This window comes from Cuculus canorus, chromosome 20 (genome assembly GCF_017976375.1).
Source record: "Cuculus canorus isolate bCucCan1 chromosome 20, bCucCan1.pri, whole genome shotgun sequence".
NCBI lineage: Eukaryota > Metazoa > Chordata > Aves > Cuculiformes > Cuculidae > Cuculus > Cuculus canorus.
This window is the reverse complement of record NC_071420.1, coordinates 2,727,419-2,751,857: the sequence shown is the minus strand read 5'-3', so window position 1 is coordinate 2,751,857 and position 24,439 is coordinate 2,727,419. Positions and strand designations below refer to the sequence as shown.

Here is a 24,439-nt window from a genome sequence, read left to right as displayed (position 1 = left end):
TAATCTTGTATCTACGTTAGCTTTGTTTATGAGAAGATACTTAGGAGGTTGTTAATGTGGAATTTGTTTGCCTCTTGCAGAAACACCTTGCTACTGTCCTGGAAAAAGAAGAAAAAGTGTCAGTGCTTGGTAGAGAGGAACTTGTTGAGATACCGGTTGTGAGCCCTGCCACTCAGATTGTGCTGAAAGGGTTATTCATGATCCTTTTATGTCTTTTTAAAGATAATAGCAGGTCAGTGCAAATACCCTGAGCTGTGTGGCTGTGTTTAATTCAGCTGCTTTTTCATTTGTGCCGTGCCTCAGTTATGGTGTCTGGCTCTGAGCAAAACTAGCATTTGAGAAAGCTTTAGAAAATCTGCTTATGTGGGAAGAAGTTAAAGGATAACAAATTATTTTTGTCTTTCATAAATAAAATATTAAAGAAATGTATTTGAAGGTTAGATGTAAACTTTCTTGATGTGTTGCTAAGTTAATATTCAAGGGGTTTGTTTTTCTACACAGAATTTCTTGTTTCACTGTCTTGATATCTTGACTACTAATGCCAACAGTTACTGAAAACTTCAGATTTAAACATTGTTTTTAAACATTAATTATTGTAAGTTTCACACTTCTGAAAGCATAACATTATTTTTTATGCTTAAATTTTAAATACATTGTAGCAACACTTTTTCCTCTGTATGAGCTTAATCATTACAGATTTATTGCTTAATTTTATTTTTTATTGATATTTATATATTCCTATAAAGGTATGCAGATGACTACAGAGTTGCTCTGCAACAAACTTATGCTTGGATGAGTGAAAACCAGCTCGATGTTCCAGATGCAAGCGACTTCTTTACTCGGCCCCAGCATAAAAGGGGTTCGCGGCAGAAAACTGTAGTCCGCATGCTTAACTTTTGGTGCTTGAATCCTGCTGTGGTAAGCTGAGCCTGAAGCAGAACGCCTGAAGTAATTTGGGTGATATTAAATACGTAAAAGATTTTAAAATTATTATTTTGATTTTCTAAATTCCTTCTTTTCTTTCTGCAACTTAGGCTTTTTCAGACTTAAGTGATGTTAGAACGATTGTTCTGACGTCTGGTACACTCTCTCCGATGGATTCATTTTCTTCAGAGCTTGGCGTGAAGTTTTCTATTCAGTTGGAAGCAAATCACGTTATTCGGAACTCACAGGTAAGCTTTCTGAGGTTTGTTTCCTTCACACTTAAGTTTTCATTATTTGACCTAATGTAATTTAATAGTTTGTCACATATTTTCAAATTAACTTTTTTAATGTGAAATACACCAGGTTTGGGTTGGCACCATCGGAACAGGCCCTAACAGTCGAAAGTTGTGTGCCACGTTCCAGCATACAGAGACCTTTGAATTCCAGGATGAGGTGGGAGCACTGCTGCTTTCAGTGTGTCAAACAGTTGGCCAAGGGATTTTGTGCTTTTTGCCATCCTATAAGGTAAGACAATCTTAATCATATTCTTCCTCTAAAAGCACACACGCACTGTACTTGAAAATATTCCGTGTAATCCTTAGTTTTATGGATCAGTGTCTATAAATGTTTATAAAATAAATGTATTGTGACATCACATTGTGAGTATATTATATTGTGATTTCTTGGCTGTCTTTTTGGCTGATGTACAAGCTTGTTTTCATGCTCATATTTGTTTTCAATGGATATCCTTATCTTAGTTAGTGAGTATGATTGTTTCAATTAATTTTACCCAAAAAACCCCAGTCTGATATGCAATTTTTTCTTAAATTATTTCCCTGAATGTTTCAAAACTGTCAAAAAAACCCCCAACTCCTCCTCCAAGTAAGGACACATTATGAAGAGAAACTTTGTGTATGACAGCGGCTAGAGTGCCTTTGCATGTGCTTTGTATGCTATTTGAATGTAGCATTCACCCAGTTAACTTCTTCTTTCCTTGTTTCTTTTTCCGTTTCACTTCATTGGAGATTCTAGTATATTTTTCTTGAGTCAGGAGGGAATTGTTCTCTGGCATTGGCTGAAAGGAATTAAATTTCTCAATTTCAATCTATGTAATATCTAATTTCACTGACAGCAGATATCTAATTATGGTTAATCTGTACCTGACAGTACTTCTGCTTTATTTTCTATTAGTTTTCGCTGTTGTTTATGGTCAGCTCTGAGGAGCAGGAACATAAACATGCAATATAATTCTGCAATTCATGCCCATTTTTCTTGTAATGCTTGCAAGAGTATGACTTTTGAAATTTTAAGCCATCATTTATGATTTTTTAAAAAATCCTCTCAACAAACAAAACAAAAACTTCCAAAAGGGAAAAAAAAGCCCAAAAAAGCCTACCCAATGAACAACGCCCCAGCATAATGAAATAAAATGTTTCAGACCATTTCCCTCATCTCTAAGGTTCCATAGCAGACACTGTTTTAAAAAATGAAATTAAAAAGATTTCTTCTTTTTTACAAAACCTTCATATTAATTTTACTGTTTAACAGAAGGGGCTGCTGCAAAGCGAGGGTTTTTTCTTCACTGTGTGCCTATGCAGTCATCAGTGCAATTACTGACAGTAACCATTAGGTGACTGCATAAGACCAGGTAATGCACAGTCGTGGAAAAAAGCGTGACTAAAAATGTGTTTAACCCAGCTCACACAACTCTGTGTTTCTATGCAGACTTGGGTATCTGAAAATAAATTTTGCATTCAGTTTATTGAATTGAAATGGGAGGCGATTCCGGTTTTCACTATCATTTTTATCTTTCACCGAAGTGTATGATATTGAACAGTGTGTGACAGTGGATCTTGAATATACAGACCTGACAAATATTTATGTAAGATTTTATGAGAATAGTAATCTGAATTGAAACTATGGAGAGACTTTTAATGGCATTCAATAAAGGAGGAAAGAGATTGCTGAGCAGCTCTGGTACCCTTCCCCCTCTCACTGCCCTTATGTTTTACTGAAAGGTCACCTCGCTAAACACGTTGAGTGTGTTTTTTTCTTTGTGGGAACACTTCCATGATCCTAGCAAAAGTATTGATAAATATAAATTGCAGACAATTGAAGGATGATATTTTAAAATTACATTGCCAATATTTTTCTATGGATGCCCTTTTTCTTTCTACTTCTTTTATTCTGGATTGGGTTGCCTTTAAGTCTGTGCTTAATATGTTGAAAGTACAGAATAAAGTAAACATAAGCATATTAGTACAGGGAAAACAAGGGCTTTTGCTTTCATAATCGTCCAGAACGTTGCTTACCTGCACATTTGCATTTCAAAGCTGATTGTCAGAGATTTTCATGGGGAAATTGCTACGTCTCTTTAAAAAAACAACAAAAAAACCACCTGCAGCTTTTAAATCAATTCTTGAAAGCTATCAGGATCCAATTAATAAACATGGTTATCTATCGCACTAAATTAACTATTATGAGTTAAGCAGATTTTCTGAGGGTTCAACTTCTTTAGTGAATTGGAGTTTCAAAGTTTGGAATAAGTAAAAGATGGTCTTTTTAAATGTCTGGAAGGCTGAGGCCAATGCTCTGGATTTTGAGTACTTTCTGTCCAGGTTATTTGACGGAGCCTGAATTTTGGCTTGTACATTGGATTTCAGTTGGAGTTTCTAGATTTCTTTGAAGCAGCTGTCTGCTGCCAGGAAAAGGTATTAAGTCACTTGTCTCTATTTTGCTGTGGAGTGCTCCTTACAACAAGGTATTTATCTGTAGAGTATTGTTCAGCTGTTATGTAAAGAGTTTAAAGCCTACAACACTGTAATGCAGTACCCTTTTCTAATCATTAGGTTAAGAAAATACTTTGTCATGCATCAGACGTACATCTCCATGTTTAATAGGTGTCTGTTTGTTATGAACAGCTGTGATGCCATGTTTCGTGAATGGGATAATCTACAGCAGTACACAAATTCTTATCGTCATTGCTGGAGTTCTGGCACATTGACTTTTTAAAAAATAATCTTAATCCTAACATTTACTAATGTGCAAACCTAGATAATTTTTTAGAGCCACTAAAACTGGTGATTCTATGCAACAAAAATGCATTTATGTGAAAATCGGTAGCAATTCCACCAAAAACACTCTATAAAAGAGAATATCAGAAGGTGAAAAGATTGCTAAGAAATCTAAGATGCTTTTAAACAAGATTAAGATAAGGACCATTAGGGTTCATGTCGCCGACCTGTCTGCATTAAGATATATCTTGCCTGGTGCCTGCATCTTAGATGATTCATTCAATATGTGTCATATCAAAGTCAAGGTATCCAGCGAGGAGAAAAATGCTAATGCTTATAAATTTTAGTGCTAATCCATCATGATGAATTAACTGACCTTTCTTTAGTAGCTTTTTTACAAAGTAAGCTTTGTACAATAAAGGTAATGTTGATGTTTTGGTTTGTGTTGTTTTTTTTTCTGGTATGGCTTTGTTGGTTAATTTGTATCAACTAATTGTTGAGCTATAAGTGCCAGTAAAATTTTTAAAGTAACGTAGTTGCTCAAAACGGTTTGAGTGACTGTTTTCAACCTTAAAACTTATGAGCTGATAACTGTTCTTTGCTTGAGAATCCAAGATTTGTTTATGACTCTTCTTTTTCTCCTACACCTTTAAGATGTGGCGTTCCCGTTGTTTCAGATTAATAAGTTTTCTTTTGCATCGGCCTGCTTTCACTTTTGAGGTCAAGTATCAGTTTTACTCAGTAGTTGCACTGTTACACATTTGAGTTTCTATGTATCTCGTAATTTTAAGCTGCTAGTTCAGAGTTTAAATTCTGTCAATCTCATCCCATTCTCCTGTTCTCTTGGCTAGCCATGTTTTCTTCAGGCAGAACAGACAGGATTGAGTGACAGTAAATCCATTTGGACTGGAGCACCTCTGTGTATTGTCTTGGTTCCCTTTCTGTGTTCAAAGTATTGACCAAAGCTGTAGTGGAGTTGCAGACAAGTGCTGTTTACCATGCTGTTGACAAACCATTCTGGGCAGAATTACACAACTGCAGGCAAGCAGGCCTTAACAGTATTTGTTAACTCTGTGAGCAGTGTAGAGGGTGGCAACAGTGTGTGTTGTTTTCAAACAGACCAAGAATCTTCAGGCGAGAATCTTCAGGCTCTGTCTAGATCGTTATCTGGAATAAACAGGAGGGACCTCCATTTAACCTCTGACGATTGCACTCTGCCGTAGTGCCGCAGTGTGTCTGCATTGGAAATGAGACCAGGTCCTTGAATATATTGTCTCCTAGGCTGGATGTAAATGTGCCACCCCTATATGTGACAGGCTGAGGGAGGGATACAGTTTCAGCATTAATTCTGAATGTCTGGTTCTTGGGTCAAGACAGACTCCTTCTCTTACTGAGGTTTGTATGAGGTTGGTAGAAGTCTTATGTCAGAGTGGCAGAGAATGAACTGGTCATAACACTGAAAAGAAAAAAAAAGCCCAGAATATTTTCATTTCTAAAACTTTCCTGAAACACAAATTATAAGAAACCCATTTTATTCTGCCATCAATAATAAAAAAAACCAACGTGGCCTTCAGACAACTTTTACTTATTTAATAAATTACTTCAATAAATGTACAAAAGATGGTAGTCTGTTTAGCCAGGCCTATTAAAAGCATTAAGATTTGAGCACTGGCTGTTAAAATGAGTAAATGGCAATATCACTAAGTTAAACAAATGCCAAAAAACATTTTCCAGAGTACTGGGATTGTAACAATACCATTAATGAGGGCAAAGAGGTTTTAATGCAATTTGCACATTCTAAAGTTTCAAAAAGAGGTTTTGAGTTAGTGCATTATTAATGTTCTGAACATCTGGAACTATGTAAGAGCCATAGACATTGAGCAAGTGCAGGGTTTCCCCACTAGGTCTGATGCTGACGGATTTCCTCCCAAGTGAAAAGCTTGTTTTAAGGAGTTTGAGACAGTAAAATGACAATATCCAGATAAGATATAAACATTCCACAGTGTCTTTTGGCTTGTAATGTGTATGGAGGAAAAATTGGAAACCATTAGGTTTGTGCAGTTGAAAGGTGAATTTGAAATTAAATAGGAAAGTAGTTGTTTGCACCACAGATGTTTCTTTTGTGTGCAGCCACACTGATTGCAAAGTGCTTATAGGAGGAATTATCTAGTAATGTCGGGTAGGTTCTATAAGATTGCTTAAATTTTCCTATTAGTTCTATTTAGGCATAACAGACAGGGATAAATGCCTTATTGAGAGTAATATTCTCGTCGATATTCCTGTTGACAGCTGTAGGAGTGCTTCAAGGAAGAGATTTGCTCCTGTGTGTAAATAGTTGCAGGATGTAGGGATTTGTTCACACCAAGCATGTTTTTATGACAGAAATTTGTTCCTTGAATTTATGTAAACATAAACTTCCTGCATAATTTTAATGTTAGAGAACGTTATTTAAACTGTTGCAACTTTAAAATTATACCAGAAATGGAATGTTTTAATGTGTTATCTGGTTTTAGAGGTTTTAGATGTTTTTACTATAGCTAATATCCAAAATCAAATTCATTGGGATGAAGAGAAAGGAAGCCTTTAAGCAGGCTGGCATATCAGAGTGAAGTTACGACACAATTGTAAATTAATAATGATACTCACTTTCTGCACAGCATTTGCTTTCTGCTCTCAAGGGAAAGGCATTCTTCTACTTCAGAAGCCTTATTTGTTTGAGCCAAACAGCTGCAGTGGTGCTGTTACAGTACGTAAGAAACCCTAAAAACAAGAAAAGACTTCAGGGAACAGAATTCTATCATCCTTGCTATCTCAAATTATGTGCAAGGACCTAACAGTAAAAGTAGAGCAAAATTATGGAAGAGTAATTAAACAGCACATGAGTAGCACTCTGTCTCTTTCCTAGCTCTGAGGATGGTGCAATGCCCCTGGAAGTCGCTGGAGTTCTTCGGTGACTGCCAAGTGCTGGGGTAGGGCTTGTGGCACTGCAATCACCCTGTGGTTTTTTTTCTTCTCTTTCAAAAGAAAGGCTTGTTGCCAGATTCTAAAGCAGAGTCTTGTGCCTTACTCTGATGAAAATTTCAGTAAAGCGATTTCTGTATGATGGGACAGAATTTTGGGAAAATATGATCTGAAAAAGCCAAATTCTCACTGTGTCTGATCGAAGATTTCAACCATCCTATCATGACCCACTTTTCTCTACCTTGGGCACTGAAAACTGTCTTGGTGTTATTGGCTCAAATAGAGAAGAACAATACCGGACGGTACAGTGAAATTAATAAACAAAGAATTGGAATCTAAGAGTCTTTCTATGACCAGGTATATAATCTTTTATCCTCAGATTATGATTGCAAGCCTGTTTCTTTCTTGTCATCCATTCAGTCAAGTTACTCTGTGAAACCAGGTTTGAAGATGGAGCTGGCAGCTCATGCCCTGGCAAGATCATTTCTTGTAATTATAGACACTACAGCAAACACATCTCCTTGAAATGAGAAGGTCAGAATAGTGCTCAATTATGCTCCGGAGGAGTAATTGAAGTGCTGTATATCAGCCTCTAAGGTGATGCTTATTTTATTATAAGGATTTAGTAGAGTGTTTTCACTTAGAGTTTTTTAACCTATTGAGCTCTTTGGGGTTTTTTGGTTGGCTTTTTTTTTTGCCACTGCTTGGTTACCGGTTGCTGATGTCAGTGTTGACCATCGACATGTGTTACCAAAAAGCAGGGCAAGAAACATGTTGAGCTACATCAAAGATAATGTTTTATCTCTGAGGAGTGATAACTGACGATCTGAATAGTTACACAATGTGTGTTTTTCTTAAATAGTATGAGAGGGTTCCAGATATATGCACTGGTTATGGAGGAATTTTCCTGGTTTCTGCAACGTTAGAGACATCCAAGTGTTAGTTACGCTTAGAGAAGGTAGAGGAGATGGTCCAGCAGCTTGCTGTTAACAGTGGGGTTCTTCCCCCTTTCCTTGTGATTGTTTTTGTGCTGCTCTGAATTTTGTGTTAATTGGTTCCTTTGTTCTGGCAATCTGACACACAAAAATTTTTATCCTTTGTTCTTCTGATTGGTTTTCTGCTGGCCTCGTGAACTGAGTTGGCTCATCTGGAGGTCACAGAAGTGTCAGAGATGGCTCAAGGGAAGAGATGATATTGCACAATCAAGGAAGGGAGTGTGATCGTTGCTTTTACTGCTAGAGCTCAGTTAAAACACGTTTTTCAGTGATTGACCTAAATGAGAATCTCTGAAGATACTCATTTGGATTTTACGTAATGTGGTTTATATTATGAAGTTGTTAGTATGAAATTGCAGCGTCGCTAGCTGTGTCTTTACCTCATATTAACCAAATAACCTGGAGAGTTACTCAGGTGAATATTCTGGGTGAGTGGAAATTTGGGTGAGGTGATATGAAAGGAATGAACTGTTCTGACCTTGTTCTGTGGAAAGCCGCAGAAACTGTGGGAATGGAGGAGCTGTTTGCTATTGGCATGTCCTGCTTATTGCCATCAGACAGTTCACACACGGCCACTCCTCGACTGCACAACGACCACTGTGGGTGATTGTTCTAACAGTTCAGTGCCATTCTCTCGGGGGAAATTTCTAGCTATGATTTGGGTCCCTCCTTATCTTTTTGAATTACTGGCTGCAAAAAATGAACAAATACACTTTCCGTGGCTTGCTGAACTGCTACAGTGACCGGCCAGGGATGTGCAATTATTCAAGTGCCCTGTGGCAGTTGCTTTTTACATAGAGCAGACATACTTTCTGATAGCATCTGCACATCATATAAAGTGGAATCCGTAGCGACAGTCTGTGGCAGATTATTGGATATTATGTCTAAAAAAATTATATGCCATACTGGTAGATGAGTGTTTTGCTTGTGAATTTCACACCCTGAGAGCTGTGCACTTTAATATTTTATTATGCTGTTAGTTTAAATACCCTGAGCATACAGCATCAGGAAAATAAACTAAAATTCTATTATTGTTTCTCACTTCTGAGCTCTGACTTGTCAAAGTGCTGCAAGCTGAATTCTTGTATCTGGTTAACATATGCTCCAATTTCCATTGTAATTAACACTTTCTGCTTGCATATTTTTCCTACCATTTAAGTAGTAACTGCATCGAAAATGACTTTTCAGTCATGAAGTTTGGACTCTGTGAATGATAGAGTTCAAATATATATTTGTCCAAAATAACGATTACGGTCAATTTTGTGGGTTTTTTTTTTCCCCCAAGAGCTTTTAATGAAAGGGAGACAAAGAAGGATGGGAAATGGAAGTTATTACTAAGGAAAAATATACATAAGTAACATTATTTTTAAGAAGTTGTATCTTGCACCGGGTACTTTGACATTACTGTTATTCTGTACCATTGCAACCAGCAGAGTTCCTGGTCCCTGTGGCATTTGAGAGGTTCACTGACTAATGTGGTAGAGGTGTGACTTCTGCATGTGTGAAAAACACTATATACGAGATAAAATATACTTGAAAACATACATTTAGGTAGCGTGTGCTGTATCAGCAGTGTATACAAGATTTGGAATAGTAAATGTATTATTGAAAGGGATGTTTGGGCTATTTTAAATTTGGAGAAATTCTGCTTCATTGGACAGCCAGGAGGCCTGTGAAATCATGCCTTAGACAATCATGCCTTAGACTTAGTTGCTAGTTGGGTAAGCAGCCTGCTTTATGATAAAAACTAATTGGTGAGATGGTGTGTTCTAAAGACCGTTCCTTGCATTTTTATTCATTTCACAGCTCATTAACGGACTGCTTTTAGCAAAAATGTTTTGAAACAAATAGCTTGCACAAAACGTAAAACTTCTGTTTTATGGCTTACAGATTAGCCGGCTGGCTTGTTGGTAGCCGAAGTGTGCTGGGTTACATATAAAACTTGGTTTTCAGCTGCTGCTGCTTCTTTCTTATCACAAGGTTGGAATTCTTAAGAATCAGATACTCTGAAACGTCTGTTGTTCCTCTTCCTTTTTGTCCACTTTGGAGAAATACTTAACGCTAGTTTTGGTTTTTTTTAACTTTTACTTTTGCCTGTGCAGTGTATAGGGTGCAGGTATATCAAATACTTGATACTTGTTGGGGAAGAAGATGGTCCACAGTACCTAAGGCCAGATGAGTTTCTTTCACTTTAGAAGGAAGGAGACTTAATTTAAAAGAAAAATTAAAAAAAAAAATGAAACAATACTACAAGAGAGAAACCCAGCTCCTTAGTAAGTGTCACTTAGCACAGTTCCAGGGAGGTCTGCGGATTTATGGTGAAGTTTGTGTTTAACGATCCTGCATTCAGGTTTTCCTACCCTGCATCAGATCCTTTTTGAAGGATAGATAACCATTGTCAATTTATTCTTATTGTTCGTGCTCAGAACCCTATCACATCTCTCATTTTTATTGAAATTTTATATACTTCATTAACTTTGGCAAATTGCTTTAAAGTTTTTCATTAGTAAAGTCATGGAACAGCTTCTTGCTGTGTAAGATTGATTGCTTATTGTTCCCTCCTTAATTGTAGCTGACTGAAGTGCCCGTTTCTAATAGTGATGAAAATCATCTCTTGCGTTGTCACAATTGCAGAAAGTTTCATCGCTTTGTGTTTCTGTATTTTAACATTTGCTTAATTCGTTGACTGAGGTCTGGAATTGTACTGATCTTTCTGTTTAGTGGTCCTGCTTCCCAAAATGAGAGGTTCTGGACATCTCCAAGAATTGGACCGTATCTTGTTCCCTGTTATCATAATTTATCATTCTGTAATTACATGCTCAGAGCTAAACGTCACTCATACAATACATGGTGGTTGCTGAGAAATTGTCTAAGTTCTTTTACATGCACTGGTTTGCTGTATAACAAGGAAAAAATTACTGACCTTTCTGAGAAAGTAAAGAGGATGTTAATCTTTCTTAAAATGATTTAATAACTGCAGGTGTAAAATGCCTTTATAAATTTTAAAAAAATTGTCAGTTAGTGTTAGTAGAAGAATAAAAGCTAAACCTTGTTACTCTCCCACTCTTGGAGTCAGTTCCCCATGACAGACATCTGCCTGCCCCCGTTTACTGTGTGAGCAGTTGTGGACTTGGTCGGCCTCATGTCTGGGCCTGCACCGCACGTCTGTTTGCATCAGTTTTCCCAGATGGTGCTGTGCTTCGCTGCTGATGTGCTGGAAAGACAACCTTGTCCTTCCCCCCCCCCCCCTTTATTCTGGAAAAAAAGAGGTCAAAGATGACTGAATTTGGTTTTTGACCGGTGAAGAAGAGGACAGTGGTATAGGATGCTGACTTTGTGAACAGTTTGTATTTATTAAGTATTTGATTCAAGGCCATGATTAAACAACCCTTTTAAAAATAAATATTTCTAGAGAGCTTTCTTTATGTGAGGGATTGCTCTCTCTCTGGAACATGAAGGTGTAATGATAGCCTAGAGTGAATGTACAAGCGATTCTTGTAACACAGAAAGCTGTTGTCTTGGTTAATTTTAAAACCACAAAAGAAACCCTGTTTTGAACCAGGTAGTTTAGAAACAGCTGCGATGGAGCTCAAAGACTGAATACTTCAAAGGCAATCCAGATTGATTTGTGGTAAAACATGTTGGGTTTTGGGGAAAAGATTTTGTATAAAAAGCTTCTTTAACTGTAGAAGCAACATATTAACTGTGTTATTCTAGAGTCTTTGGTGTGCAAAACATTTCATTTTTCATTACTGTTGTCGCCGTTCACATATTCCATTATTTAAGGAGGTTATTGAAAAATTGATGGTATGTTGGTACCAGAGAGACATCCTGTAGGCTGCAGTGTTGATTTATGGCACATGGAACACAGTTCAGTGCTTCAGTTTCCTGCTGGTGAGCGGCACTTTGTCATTGTCCCTAAAGAAAAATCATACCAGTGAAATCCCCTGTGTTTGCCCCAAGTTGAGTGATGCATACTTTTTCTTTGAAAATGATTATGAATTATTCACCTTTTATTGTGCTGGAGTGTGCACATGGTGATCAGAGTCTTGTTCATAATACAGAATTTTTCACCATGTTCAGGGTTTAGTTTAATTATGTAGTCGAGTTGCACGGTAGCTTTTATCTATTTTTTTTTCCTCTTTCTTTTTTCCCCCCCTCCCAGTGTCTGCCAAGCCTGTGTGTGCTGGCACAGATTTCACCCCACATTTCCTGGTGTATGTAGGTGTCTCAGCCCGTGAGTCTGTTCTAAATGTTTGGTTTTCTTTCATGTTTGTTTAAAATTTTCCTTGAGAAAATAAGTACTGTACTTCTAAACTGAAAAAGACACTTGAACCACACAAGTTCTTGAAAATCAGACACATGGTTTTAAAGTTTTGTTCTTCGGGCTGATTTTCTGCTGCGAAGAAATGAGATCTAAGTGAGAAATCTGTGGAAGTGGCACATGTAGTAGTGATATAGATTTCCAATTGAGGGCAGCTTTCTCTTGGGACATGCATTGAGGAAAGACTCTGGGGTACAGACCACCTGTAGGAAAACATAAAGGCTGTGTGATCTTTCTTCGTAGCTCTGGAAGGGTTGTAAAATGTCAGAATGAATGTGTGACTTGAGTCGAGGTCCTGTCAGCTTCCCGGATTCCATCTCTGGACTGTTGAAATCTTTCCAATAAAATGTATCTTCTGTTACAGAATAACCTGCTGAGCACTGGCAGCTTCAGCAGTTTTGCTTTCATTTTGGAACCGTGACTCTCTGCAAGCTGAGGTTTTAAAAGTCACTTTCTTTTAAAATATTTTTGCTTTAAATATATGCGTTCTTTATGCTCTTAATTTGATTTTTGCTCTAATAGATGGTGAAGGTTAGCGGTTAAATGCAAATCAGAAAATCTTCATCAGCTGAAAAGGAGAGATTCTGAAAAAAGTGAAGAATGTGTGTTTTCCTCTGGAAGTTGTACTTAGATGAACATACGTTCTGGTCTCATTCTTTCACAATGTCTACTTTTATTTCAGGACTTTTCTAAGGTCTTTCCACATTAAAATTCCTTTCAACGTCCAAAGGAATAGAAAGACTAGGCAGCAAAGAAATTAAAGTCTCTGAACGTATTATGTTCCCTGTATTCTTTAATTATTGGTCTGACATTCTTCTTTCCCAAGGACAGAAAAATGCTTAATATTTTTTTATATATATTTTTTCTGTTTGGCAGTTATGGAGCATTTCATTCCAGAGCCTCTGTGATACTTTGGGAAAGGAAATCAGACAGAACTTGATCTGGAGTTGGTACTCTGTAAACCGAGTCTGGTTCAAAAGAACACTGCTTTGCATTGCTGGTTGTAGCCCCATGATGATAATAAATAGTTGGGGAAATACGCAGTAGAAAGAAGGCGTAGCCACTCCTCGATGCAAATAACATCTTTGTGTGGCCCGTTTCCTTCAAAACGCTGCTTTAAATCAGCTTTATTTTGGCATATAAAGAAAAGATTACCTGTGCATTTGTATTTATATGGGCATTTGGTATATTTCTCCAGTTTCCCATTAACAGTGGGAAATTCACATTTTATTTTGAAAGTAGATTTTATTTCACAAATGAAATATTTTGTTGTTATAATTGGAAATGGAAAAGATGGAATTTGAAGCTCAAAGTACTTTTTTTTTGGTGAGTGGGTATATTAGGATTTTGTATCACCTTAATCATTCAAACGAATGAATTTGAAATACCTCCTTGTATTGTTAGAGACCTCCCATAAACGTGGAGAGGTTTCTGTGGATCAGTCTATTGCTTAACCTTTCATGAAAATCTAATTGAGTGCAACAACTACTTAAATAATTCAGTGCCCCAAGTTATTCTTGGCTGGTGCAGTCCCAGCCTCGTGCAGCGCTACTGTCTGGGTGTCAAGGAAAACTGAGTTTTTTTCTTTTTTGAGGGGAGGAATGTGATTAAAAATAAAATCCCCATGCATGCAGGTTGATTAAGAATCAAAAAAGATGGAATGTAAATTTGCTCTGGCAATGTGGTAAATTACTTGTAGCTGAAAGGTGCCAGTTCTCTGTCCTTTTGAAAGCGTGCAATGTGTGGTGATGTTGGTTGATGTTATTGGGTTTTGTTGCTTTCTTTTCATGCATTTTGCTTTTATTCTTGTTAAGATACATTGTGCTTCTTATAGTGTGATTTTTTTTAATAGTTTTAGAGTGCTATTCTAAATTGATTTTAAAGATTTGGATCATAGACACTGGGTTTTATTGGTTACTTGGCCCAAATATTTTCCCTCTTGTTTCGGGAAGGAAACTCAGCTTTTTCCTTTCACGTGACTCTTTCCAGGCAGTTATCTCCTGTGCCTCCAGTGTTTTATTTGCACATTGATTTTGTTGTTGGTGGGGGGTGTGGTTAGTGTGTGATTGGTTGATTTATTTATTTTTTTTTAAACTAAAGATGGAAATTAATTTAATTACTGATCCCATGCCTCCACATTGGCTTTGTGAGCTGTTGTCTCCCTCAAACTGAAGAGTTCCAATAGTCCTGGAGGTGTCGGGTACCCGTAGGACTCTGAGTCGTTGTGTACAGAAACTTGGCAACCCTTTTAGTTCAGAGAACTATCAAATAACTTTGGCTAATTCTGTATTTTGTCAAAACCTCTTAGTTCTAAAAGAAGTGCGTTAATACTGAGGCTATAATGCCAACATGTAAGTCAAGTAAAAAAAGTGGAAGGAGTCTGGCCAGGTAAGTTCTCCAGGGTTAATTTGAAATAACAGGAGCCACTAGAGTTTAAGCAACAGACTAAATGCAAGTAATGACTGAACGTATTTGGAGATTATTACTAACGTAGAGACAGTTTCCTTCTTTCAGATAGAGGTAGAAGGTTCAACCAGGTAATTAACCATCATGCTGAATAGACTGGAGCTTTGAGACCAGTGGGAGAGGGGTATGAACAAAAAGTTACAGCTGTAGGGAACCATCTGACTCAGCAAACGGAATCGTAATGCAATACCTGTGGCATTAGATACATTATAAAACCATCTGTGCCTTGAGGTCATCAAAGGAAAATGTGATATTCTCCATCATAATAGCTTATATGTGCAGAAGGATCTGTCAGAGTGTACTGCTTGTTTTGGGGTTTTTTTAATCTTTTCACTGAAACAGAGGAGGCAGCTGATGCGGATGCAGGTTGAGTTGTCCTGTGATATATAAAACAACCTGTACTGGTTTTTTCTGCAGACAGTCCAAACGGTGGGAAACATCCTGTAGCAAGACAAGAAAACTGCATTTCTTCATGACATTCTCTCTGAACATAAGGGGTTTCAGTAGATGTAGAGGAAAAAAAGCTTCCTATTTGTTTGGTTTTGACACCTGTTATTTTACTGTCAAGATACAAGCACTGTGTTGAAGCAAAAACATTTGGTGAAACTCAGTATATAAATTCGATATCTGCACTCCTCTGCCTCCTCCACTCCGCTGCCTCCTCCTGTTGCTTAGATAAGATAAAAGCACTCGCTGAATGGCTGAGTTATTCAATGGCTTGAAGTGAAACAGAGTTTAGTACATCAGTGGAAGAAGAGGAGAGGAAAGGTAAAAAGTTAATATCTTCTGTTATTGAAGAAGGTATGAATTATACCTACATCTGGTATAAAATTTAAAGAAGAGCTATTTAAAACATTGCGCACACCACTGATGAGGTCTGTCTTAAATAGTCATTATAGCTGCAGTGTATGTCTTTGTGACTCACATTTGCATATTGGTGGATTGGATCATAACCCTGTTTCCTGCAAGTGACTGCTCTTAGGTCTACCCAAACAGAGCCTCGTGGAGTAAGTACCGGTGCTCGGTCTCTGGGTTGGCCATAGGTGCCTGTTTTCCATCTCTGAAGTTTTGTGCTGACTGCATGTAGAACTTCTATTTGACCCTTCAAACACATTTCCAGCCCACTGGAGACACACTTTGATTTGAAGCAGTGCTTATTCAAAAAGAAAATTCTGGTAGCAAACACATGAAGAGCTCTGCATGGGAAAAGGCTTTTAGATCAATGTTAGTCCCTTAGGAATCTCTGACTTTTTGCACTAACAGTGGTGCCAATACTCTGATTTTTATTAAGAAAAACCTAATGACTCTCCTTTCTCCCCCCAGCAGCCCTTTATATCTGAATAACAATGACAAGTGGAACTTTTTATCATCCAAAAAACAAATTGCATAGAAAGAAGATGAAAAAATACCACATTTGGAGAAGCGGGGGGATTTTGGTGTATCATGGCAGACTTTTAAGAAGGTTACAAGACATTTGTGTGAATTTTGTGCATTGTGAAATATCTTTTGTTTAGTTATTATATAAATATATGAGTAACCAGACAGCATATAGTTTTAAAGGTGTATATGAATATACAATACAATCATAACTGATAGTTATTATTAAATAGTTAACAGGTGTTAAACTAGCCAATAAAGCCAGAGTTGTTTAACTCTCCTTTTTGTCCTGTACTGCTCTTGAACATCCTCTCGTATTTTTAGGTTTTTCATAGCTTCCCCAAGCACATTTTGCAGGATGGGTTATTTCTCTGATGGTATTTTACTCTGCTGGCAAGATGCAATCCACTCACTATGTCAATCAATGCAAAATAGTTCGGGAATATTCTATGTAAAGAAAATTAGTATCAGACCAAGAGCTAGGGAACCCTAAAGCAGAAGTAGTAACTCATCATCTTAGTATTTTCTGTTAGACCTTCCCTCGCCTGGGTTATTTGCTACTTCAAAAATGACTATCAGATGCAGGAAGGATCTCCAGCAACTTGATTCCTGCACGTTAACTTCTCAACGTCATTAAGATGCTGGAAATGACAATGAACTTGCCTTAGGGTAAAATACATTAAACAAATATTTAGTCTTGCTTCATAACATGGGAAATGCCTAATGCGATTTTTGGCACTGTATAAAACAAAGCAGCAAATGGAGAGGGGCAAAGCTTTACTTTTATGGACACAGGATAAGAGGTTTTTGCCTGGGAGGGCAACATAATGGCAAGAGATGTTAAGAAAAAGAGTTTCCCACATTCCTAAAGTTTGAGAGCTTCCAAAGCTGCCTAAGAAGGGGTATGCTGACAGTGACTCCAAATACTGAACTCAGAGCTTCTGTGGATCATAGCTTACAGGTGTCTTGATATTGCAGAAAGGAGGAAAAGGAAAGAGCTATCAAAGTAAACATCCTTCAGTGCATGGGGAGATGACAGATTCTTTCTAACAAGATTTTCTGCTCTCCTGGAGGACGACCATTTGTTAATAAACCATTTGAGAATCCATTTTTAAGGGATTTAATAAAATATACACAGACTGCCTTCCACTGCAGAAACTATTATTCCCCTGGGCAGAAAAAGTGACTGACTGTGGGCATTAATGGTTGCTTCCTGTGATCCCTGGCATTATATCTTGCTCCCATTTGCACTTTTTCAACATGAAGTGAAATAATTTTTTATGAGAATCCTGCACTTGATTCCTAGCTCTTATGAAGCATATGTGTGTTCTATATTTTATTTATTTGTATTCAGTCATGTCCGTAACTCTAGTTGTTTTAGTGTCTGTCTCTCTAGCATGGGTAGGGTATTGTGTGTGTTTGTGCATACTTTCCTGGGTACCAGAAAGTTTCCATATCCAGCAAACTCCATCAAGTGGAAGAGGTAATAGCTTTTGTGTGAATTAAATGAATTTTTCCATTCTTGCCAAGGATTTTCGTGAATAATTCAGCCATTTCCATCAAAACATGTAGATTTGCTATTGTGGTGGTTGCTGTCAATTAAACAGGGAACCTGTACCTGGTAGATACTTGTCTGGAGAGGCTGCACAGTAATGGCACGTTGATAATCACTGTACAGTAAAAGGAGTGAAATTAAGTATTTACTCTGTCCATTGAACCAGATCTACTCAGTTCAGTCTGAAATGTGTTGGTTGCCTTGCTTTTGTCTTGAGAGCGGTGCTGTGCTCCATCAGGCAAACTTGCCAAGTGAAGGAGTAGGTTTTTAGCTCCTTGTCTTGCTAAAAAATCAGTCTGGAAATTGATGAGAAAAGGGCATGCGTAGACTGCTAACTGCAAAATGACCCCCACCCATCTGACTCCAGTTTCTGTGGTAATTTCAGACTTCGCCTTTTATAATGCAGTGTTGATTTTCGTTATGTTCCCACTAACTGTGGAACAAGTGTATTTGCTTGCAGGATGTGAGCATGTACTGATTTGGAGTAAGATGTGTACAGTTCAGAATCAGATAGATCTAACAAAGCTCACAGGGCCTTCAAGGAGCAGAGGGGGCTGATTATAAATCCTACATTGATACTTCCTCCCCCTCTTATCTATGTAAATTTTTAGCTATTGAAATATTGTGGCAATTTAAGGATAAAAAAGACTTGTTTCAAGTTAACTTATAACTTGCTTCCAGTCTTACTTATGGATCTTGTACTTGGTAATCAGAAAAACAGCTCTTTTCCAGTTCTCCTTGAGGAGTACCAGAAGATGCTCTGTCATGACCACTCTCATACATTTCGAGAGTTTGCTTTGATAACTTCAAAATCTGCAATGTTTATAATTAGCAGAGTTAGTGGCCATTATTTACAAAGCGTTGGATGGCTCTGTGGAACATTGTGCAGTGGGGAAACTTGTATTCATAAATACAAAATCTGAATAATATAATTTCAGTAAAATAAATGGCTTTGTGTGCTTTATTTGAACAATTGAAGTGATTGACCTTTCATTACAGCTCTTCCACGTTTTTGTTTGTTTTCAGCTGTTGGATAAATTAAAAGATCGCTGGATGCACACTGGCTTATGGAGGAACCTGGAGCTGGTTAAGACAGTCATTGCTGAGCCTCAAAGAGGGGCGAAGAGTGACTTTGATGAACTGCTGAAAATATACTATGATGCAATAAAATGTAAAGGAGAAAAAGGTACGTTCTTCAGGCATACAAAATAGTTTATACAGACTCTTTAAGTTTAAAAAAAAAAAAAGAGATTCTTAAAGTGCTTAGCAATTAGAATAAGGTATGGATAAACAGTTCACGTAACCTCAATTTAATAACTTATTGTGATAAATGAGGAAGATTACCTGCTCTTTAGTTTGTTGCATGAGGATACAGGGAAGCACAGGATGATGTGTAATCCTGATGATGCTGTTCAAAAGCCACTGAACTCTGTAAGGATATGCAATTATATGTCCAGCAGGGTGCAGTGGCTTCTCAAAGAATCCAACGTATAGTACATTGCATAACTGTGATTTACCGTCTTATGTTACAGCTGCTATAGGATTTCTCCTCAAAATGCTTGAATGCTAGTATAGACAATAAAGAATTACAGCATGTCAAGAAATAAAGAGCATGATTTTTGTAGTGCAAAATCAAAGGTTTAAAATTTAACATTTTCTTGAATGTATATATGGTTCTTGTGTAATGAACTACCACTGTATTACATAGAACGAAATTATTTTGCTAGCTTATATTCAAAATCGCAGTATTATTGATCAAAGTGGAGTTGATCTCATTGCTACAATGAAATCTTATTTTTATATCTACTTGCCTTTTCGAGGCTGATAACATAGCATAATATACTGTATATGTTTAGCACTTTGAAAGATGTTGATGAAACTTTCTTCTGATACTCAGTTTATCACTGGGAATGATTTGTGTGTTCCTCTCTGGCTTGTTCAAGATGGAGCACTCCTTATAGCTGTATGCAGAGGAAAAGTTAGTGAAGGCCTGGATTTCTGTGATGAGAATGCCCGTGCAGTTATAACCATAGGTATTCCGTTTCCAAATGTGAAGGACCTTCAGGTAGGACATCAATTAAGAATTGTACTTTATTATATGTTGTGTTCAAAACACCAAATACGCACAAAATAGTTTTCCTAAATATTTATCCCTGGGCTCTCCTCAGCCCAATTGAATTCTTTAGGCTACCTTCTGAGGAGGAACAGCAGAGCATATCTTGTGGAATCTTTGGTATCATTCTGAATAACTGCATATCATGCTAGATGTGTGTTAAATCTTTGCCTGACATTGCCTGTCAAGGCTATTGCATTGTTAAAATGCACGTTGACTTCATACCTACGTCATTTGTGTAGAAATGAAGTTGCTTCTTGACTTTTCACTGCTGTGAGGCGTTTGGTTGTGAAGGTCTAGGATAAATACTAGGAAAACACTATGTAAGTCATTCAGAATCATCAGAAGATTATTTCAGAAAATATGTACAAAGATAAAGACAGTTACAGTGTAAAATAATAACATAATGAAGCAACGTAGTTCATATACTAGATCATTATTGATTGTAATGTATCACCTTTCTAATTCCTGTTGCCGGCTTTGGTGTAACTGTGTAGGACACTTCCCGCTTCAACTGAGAGTGGAATTGTAGACCTTTTCCAAATGGCTGTATTAGCTTGAAATTTTGAGGCACGCGATTGCAACGTAACAGAGACTCTTCCTGGATACTGAGAACATTACTCTCTTCATAATTCAAGTTTAATCTATTTTTAGGCAAAACCTTCTGAGTACCTTCTAAAGATACTATTCTGAAGTGCCTGCAGTTAATGAAATTTGAGCCTATTTGTATTTTTCAGCAAGTGGCCAAAGGCAGCATCTTGCTGCTTGCAGTGCTGTGTAATTACTCACATCAATACTTCCTTCCTTTTGACTTCTACAGGACTTGTTTTAGGGATAGGTGATGTTCCACTGGAATAGGCGCTTCGTGGCTGAAGCCAGGCATTCGCAAAGGAAAAGAAGGCCCATGAATACAGAAAAATGTTTTTCTGGGCTTTCTTTATACTTACTGAAAAAGAACAGTTATTATTGACTGCTTTGTAAGACCACTTATTTTTTAGTGGTCTGTGCACGCCGCTTGGGTAGTCACTCGCTTCCTGGCATGATTCTTTCAGTGATTAAAGCCACTGTCACTGCTTTATCTTCTGTGAACCTTTTAGAGCTTTTGGGGACTACTTTGTGAAGCCAAGAAACAAAGTGAAGTATCACAGAATAAATAAATACCAGGAACAGGTGAATTCTGGTTATTAGTAATGCCAAATCAAACAAGAAAATCACAGGTTCACATTTGAAAGCCCGAACAGAGTCGGCTTTGGTTTTAGAGATGTGTTCTGAGCTTAAGTGAACAACCAAAGACTTCTTTGTTGTCGACGGTACCTAATTACAGCCTTGCTGGAAAAAAACCCACAGCCTATAAAGGCTACTAAGGTTATATTGGTGTGGCTGCCTAGTGCAGTGTTCTTTCAATGTCTGCATAACTTTCTTCAAGCACTTATTCAGCCACAACTTTTTTTTGTCTTACTAAAATATAATATGCTTTACTTTAGTGTAAAACATTTACAGTCAAAGAATACTTAGCACTCTTTCTAGAGTTAGAAATGCTTTGTTTTAGAAGCATATGCTGACATAATATTTTGGAAATACTTGGTCTCTAGTATGCCTGAAACTCTTACAGTTTGCTCCAAATGATTTCCAGAAAGTCAATATTTTTGTATTCTAAATGTACAAAATTAAACTGAAAAGAATGTGTCAAGGGTGAATTATGTTCACAGTGGATTGTGTTCCTTAAGATTAAAATAGTGTATTTGATTTTAACTGAAGTTCAACCAAATACCTATCACATACAGTCCACCCCGTTACTGATAACCAAGTTCCAAAAATCAGTGTTGCGTTGAACTCTTTTAATTAGACTGAAGAAAACCTCTAAATTTTTAAGTAGGAATAGAAACACTAGCTGCCAAATTGCAAGCAGCTCAGGGTTTGAGTGTGTATATTTAGATATGGTAATGCACAAAGCACTGCAGTGATCAATTCTAGATGAGAGAAGGGCACGCACCAGTCTCTTAACATCAGATTTGAGGAGCTGCCTGGTGCGTGGTAGTGCTCCCGGAATAATTCTAAAGGAAATTGTTTTTATTGTAAACGTGTCTTTTGTGAAAGAACTTGGATCCAAAGTGATATCCGGCTTATTCCCTTTAAACTGAATGATGTTTTATTTTGTCCGAGGCTTTAGGTTTATCAGATACCTCAAGAAGTTCTAGGTTAACACACATTTCTTTTACCCATTGAACTCAATTTTGTGAGGAAGGATAGAGGGATGGATGGTCACTCTGTTCACTGAAGATTATTTAGTAGCTTTAAGGAAACATAAGCATAGATACAATAGAAATTTGGAAGATCATACATGTTTTCAGCTGTATGTCACCACAGGAAAGGAATTACAGTTACATTTTTAAGGAGAACTGGCCGTTGATAGTGAAGATTGATATGTAAAATGAAAAATAAAAAGAGGGGAGGGGAAGGAGAGTGGGACCCCAAACCAGTTTTTACCTGAAACTATTACTTTTGTATATTTCTGGGAGTATTGCTTCCCAGAATGGAATGAAACAAATGTATTATAAAAGAGTACAGGAAATTAAGCACTACTTTTAAAAAAATAAAAAATGTTAACTTTATATAGAAGCACTGTGATGCCCTATTTTTAACAGTCTGTGTGTATTAACAAATGCAAGTTGTTCATTACTTCAGTCACTCTAGACCAACAGACCTTACCTGAACATTAGAAAGGACAACAACATTTTATTCCTGTGCATTTTATTACGATTCTTTTAAATGCTTTGCTAATTTTAAAATTTCCAGCTTTGAAATTTTGAGAGGAGCCTGAGTTTTGAGAAGAGAGAGAAAAAGTCAAAACACAGTGACACAAGTCAAGTTAGACCTGTATAGACCTAAAATTGTGAACACAGGTATCTGTGGCTTTTACGTAGCAATAGGTGCTTACTAGATAGACCAAGCAAAGAACTGATAAGATGATTAGTAATGATATCCCTTTAAAAATAGGAAGTGCAAATGATTTACAATTCTCTTAGAATGTCCATGAATTAGATACTTCTGGGATTGGTTGAAATCACTAAGAAGTGCTCCAGTTCTACATGAAAATACACTTGCATGTCTGCTTTTTGGGTTAATAGACGTAGTCTTAAGACTCAATTCCATAACCCCTTACTCCTGCACATAGCTTTTACTCGCAGGAGTAATCCCTTTAATACTTCCAGAACTGTGCACAGCCTCAGGGTTTGTAGAATCGTACCTTTGGAGACCAATATTTTATGTTGGCAGTTTGATGTTGGCTCATCTCCATTAATATTACTTGTCTGTGATAAACCTGCTTTCTAAATATATTTTATGATTTGTAACTTGATGCTAATACCGGTGAGCTGTAATATTAGAGAACATAAATAATGTGACAGAAAAACATGTGTAATCCCATACACGTGTTATCTGATGCTAACATACTATTCATTACCTTTTCTTCTATATTTTGAGCTGTAGCATTTTTGGATTCAGACACCAGTCTGTACTTGGGCGAGAAACCGATTGTCAAGTGTGATGTAAAATATCCAATTGTATTTTCTCCATATGCTTGTGCTAAATATATGCCCCAACTTCTTCTTTTAAAATTGGTCTCCTTAAGTAACTGTATGCATTTGAGTTATGTTATTTTCTGTAGAACCTTTTAAAGAGTATCACTTAGTTTGACTTGAAAATTTTAGGCACGTAGTGTCTTACATTCACTCATTTTTACAAAGGGAGGAGTCTAAACCACTTTGTCAGAGAGAGAGAGAAATTATTAGGGCTCAGGCTTATACTTGATAACACACAATACTGATTTGAGAAAGAGAGACTAAAACCCTAATTCTGTGTTACTGAAAACAATTTCATACTGCCGAAGAATCAGGTTGCTAAAGCAAAATATATAAAAGAAATGTTAAAGTTTTGCTTAAAGCTATGGTACTCTCAATGGTAGGATTTGGCTCTAGTAAAGGAAAATTTATTTCAGAGCCAAAAATGATTTCTTTGGCTGTGACCAGGATTTCCTCTGCCCACCTCTGGGACCCGAAACTAGAGGTAGGAAAATCTGATTTTGGAGCCAAGTGTGACTTGTTTAGTTCGAGTCATAATTTACTGTTCTTACCTTGGGGACCTGAAAATAAAGGAACTCGCTATGAAATGTTGATAATGGGCGACTCTGAAGTGCAAGCATTAAGCTGACTTTCCCAGAGAGCATTTCTTCACTTCCACCTTTCCAGATGCTTTTGATCGTAATACAGTAGAGTGTACTTAATCACGTAACAGCTAAGAGAACTTTACCAAAATATAGAGAAAAATGCGGTCAAACTCTTTTACATCAGTAGATGTGCAAGGAAAATAAACTTATAAGGCTGGGATTTCTGTGTGGTGGCGTTGCTCAAGAACTGCAGCTGAGTTTGCCATTAATGAGAAGCTGCTATGTGGTGAAAGTGAGCTGGGATGGTGAATACTTTCTTCACTGTTTCCAGTAACATAAGTTGTGAAACATGATGGTATACATAATTCCAGTTACTTCCATCATGCAAATGTACAGTGTTACGGAGCAAGGCTCTAGATGTTAAATAACAATTATCTAGGCAATGTACTTCTGCATTTTGTGAAAGAGTACGCTCTTGGATTATTCAGCTAGCGTTGCTCTTGTCTTGCTGCAGTACACTGTAAGCTGTTGCAATATGCTGTGGT

The 24,439-nt window shown here is 37.2% G+C and overlaps 1 protein-coding gene across 2 annotated transcripts in view; it reads left to right on the top strand.

The window, feature by feature from the left end:
- BRIP1 (BRCA1 interacting helicase 1) overlaps positions 1–24,439 on the top strand; it is a 53,246-nt gene that overhangs the window by 13,872 nt on the left and 14,935 nt on the right. For both annotated transcript variants that reach the window (XM_054085162.1, XM_054085163.1), the window contains exons 10-15: positions 81–232; positions 747–918; positions 1,035–1,172; positions 1,288–1,449; positions 18,643–18,802; positions 19,560–19,681. In XM_054085162.1, the coding sequence (XP_053941137.1) occupies positions 81–232; positions 747–918; positions 1,035–1,172; positions 1,288–1,449; positions 18,643–18,802; positions 19,560–19,681 (906 nt within the window). The remainder of the gene's footprint in view (positions 1–80; positions 233–746; positions 919–1,034; positions 1,173–1,287; positions 1,450–18,642; positions 18,803–19,559; positions 19,682–24,439) is intronic.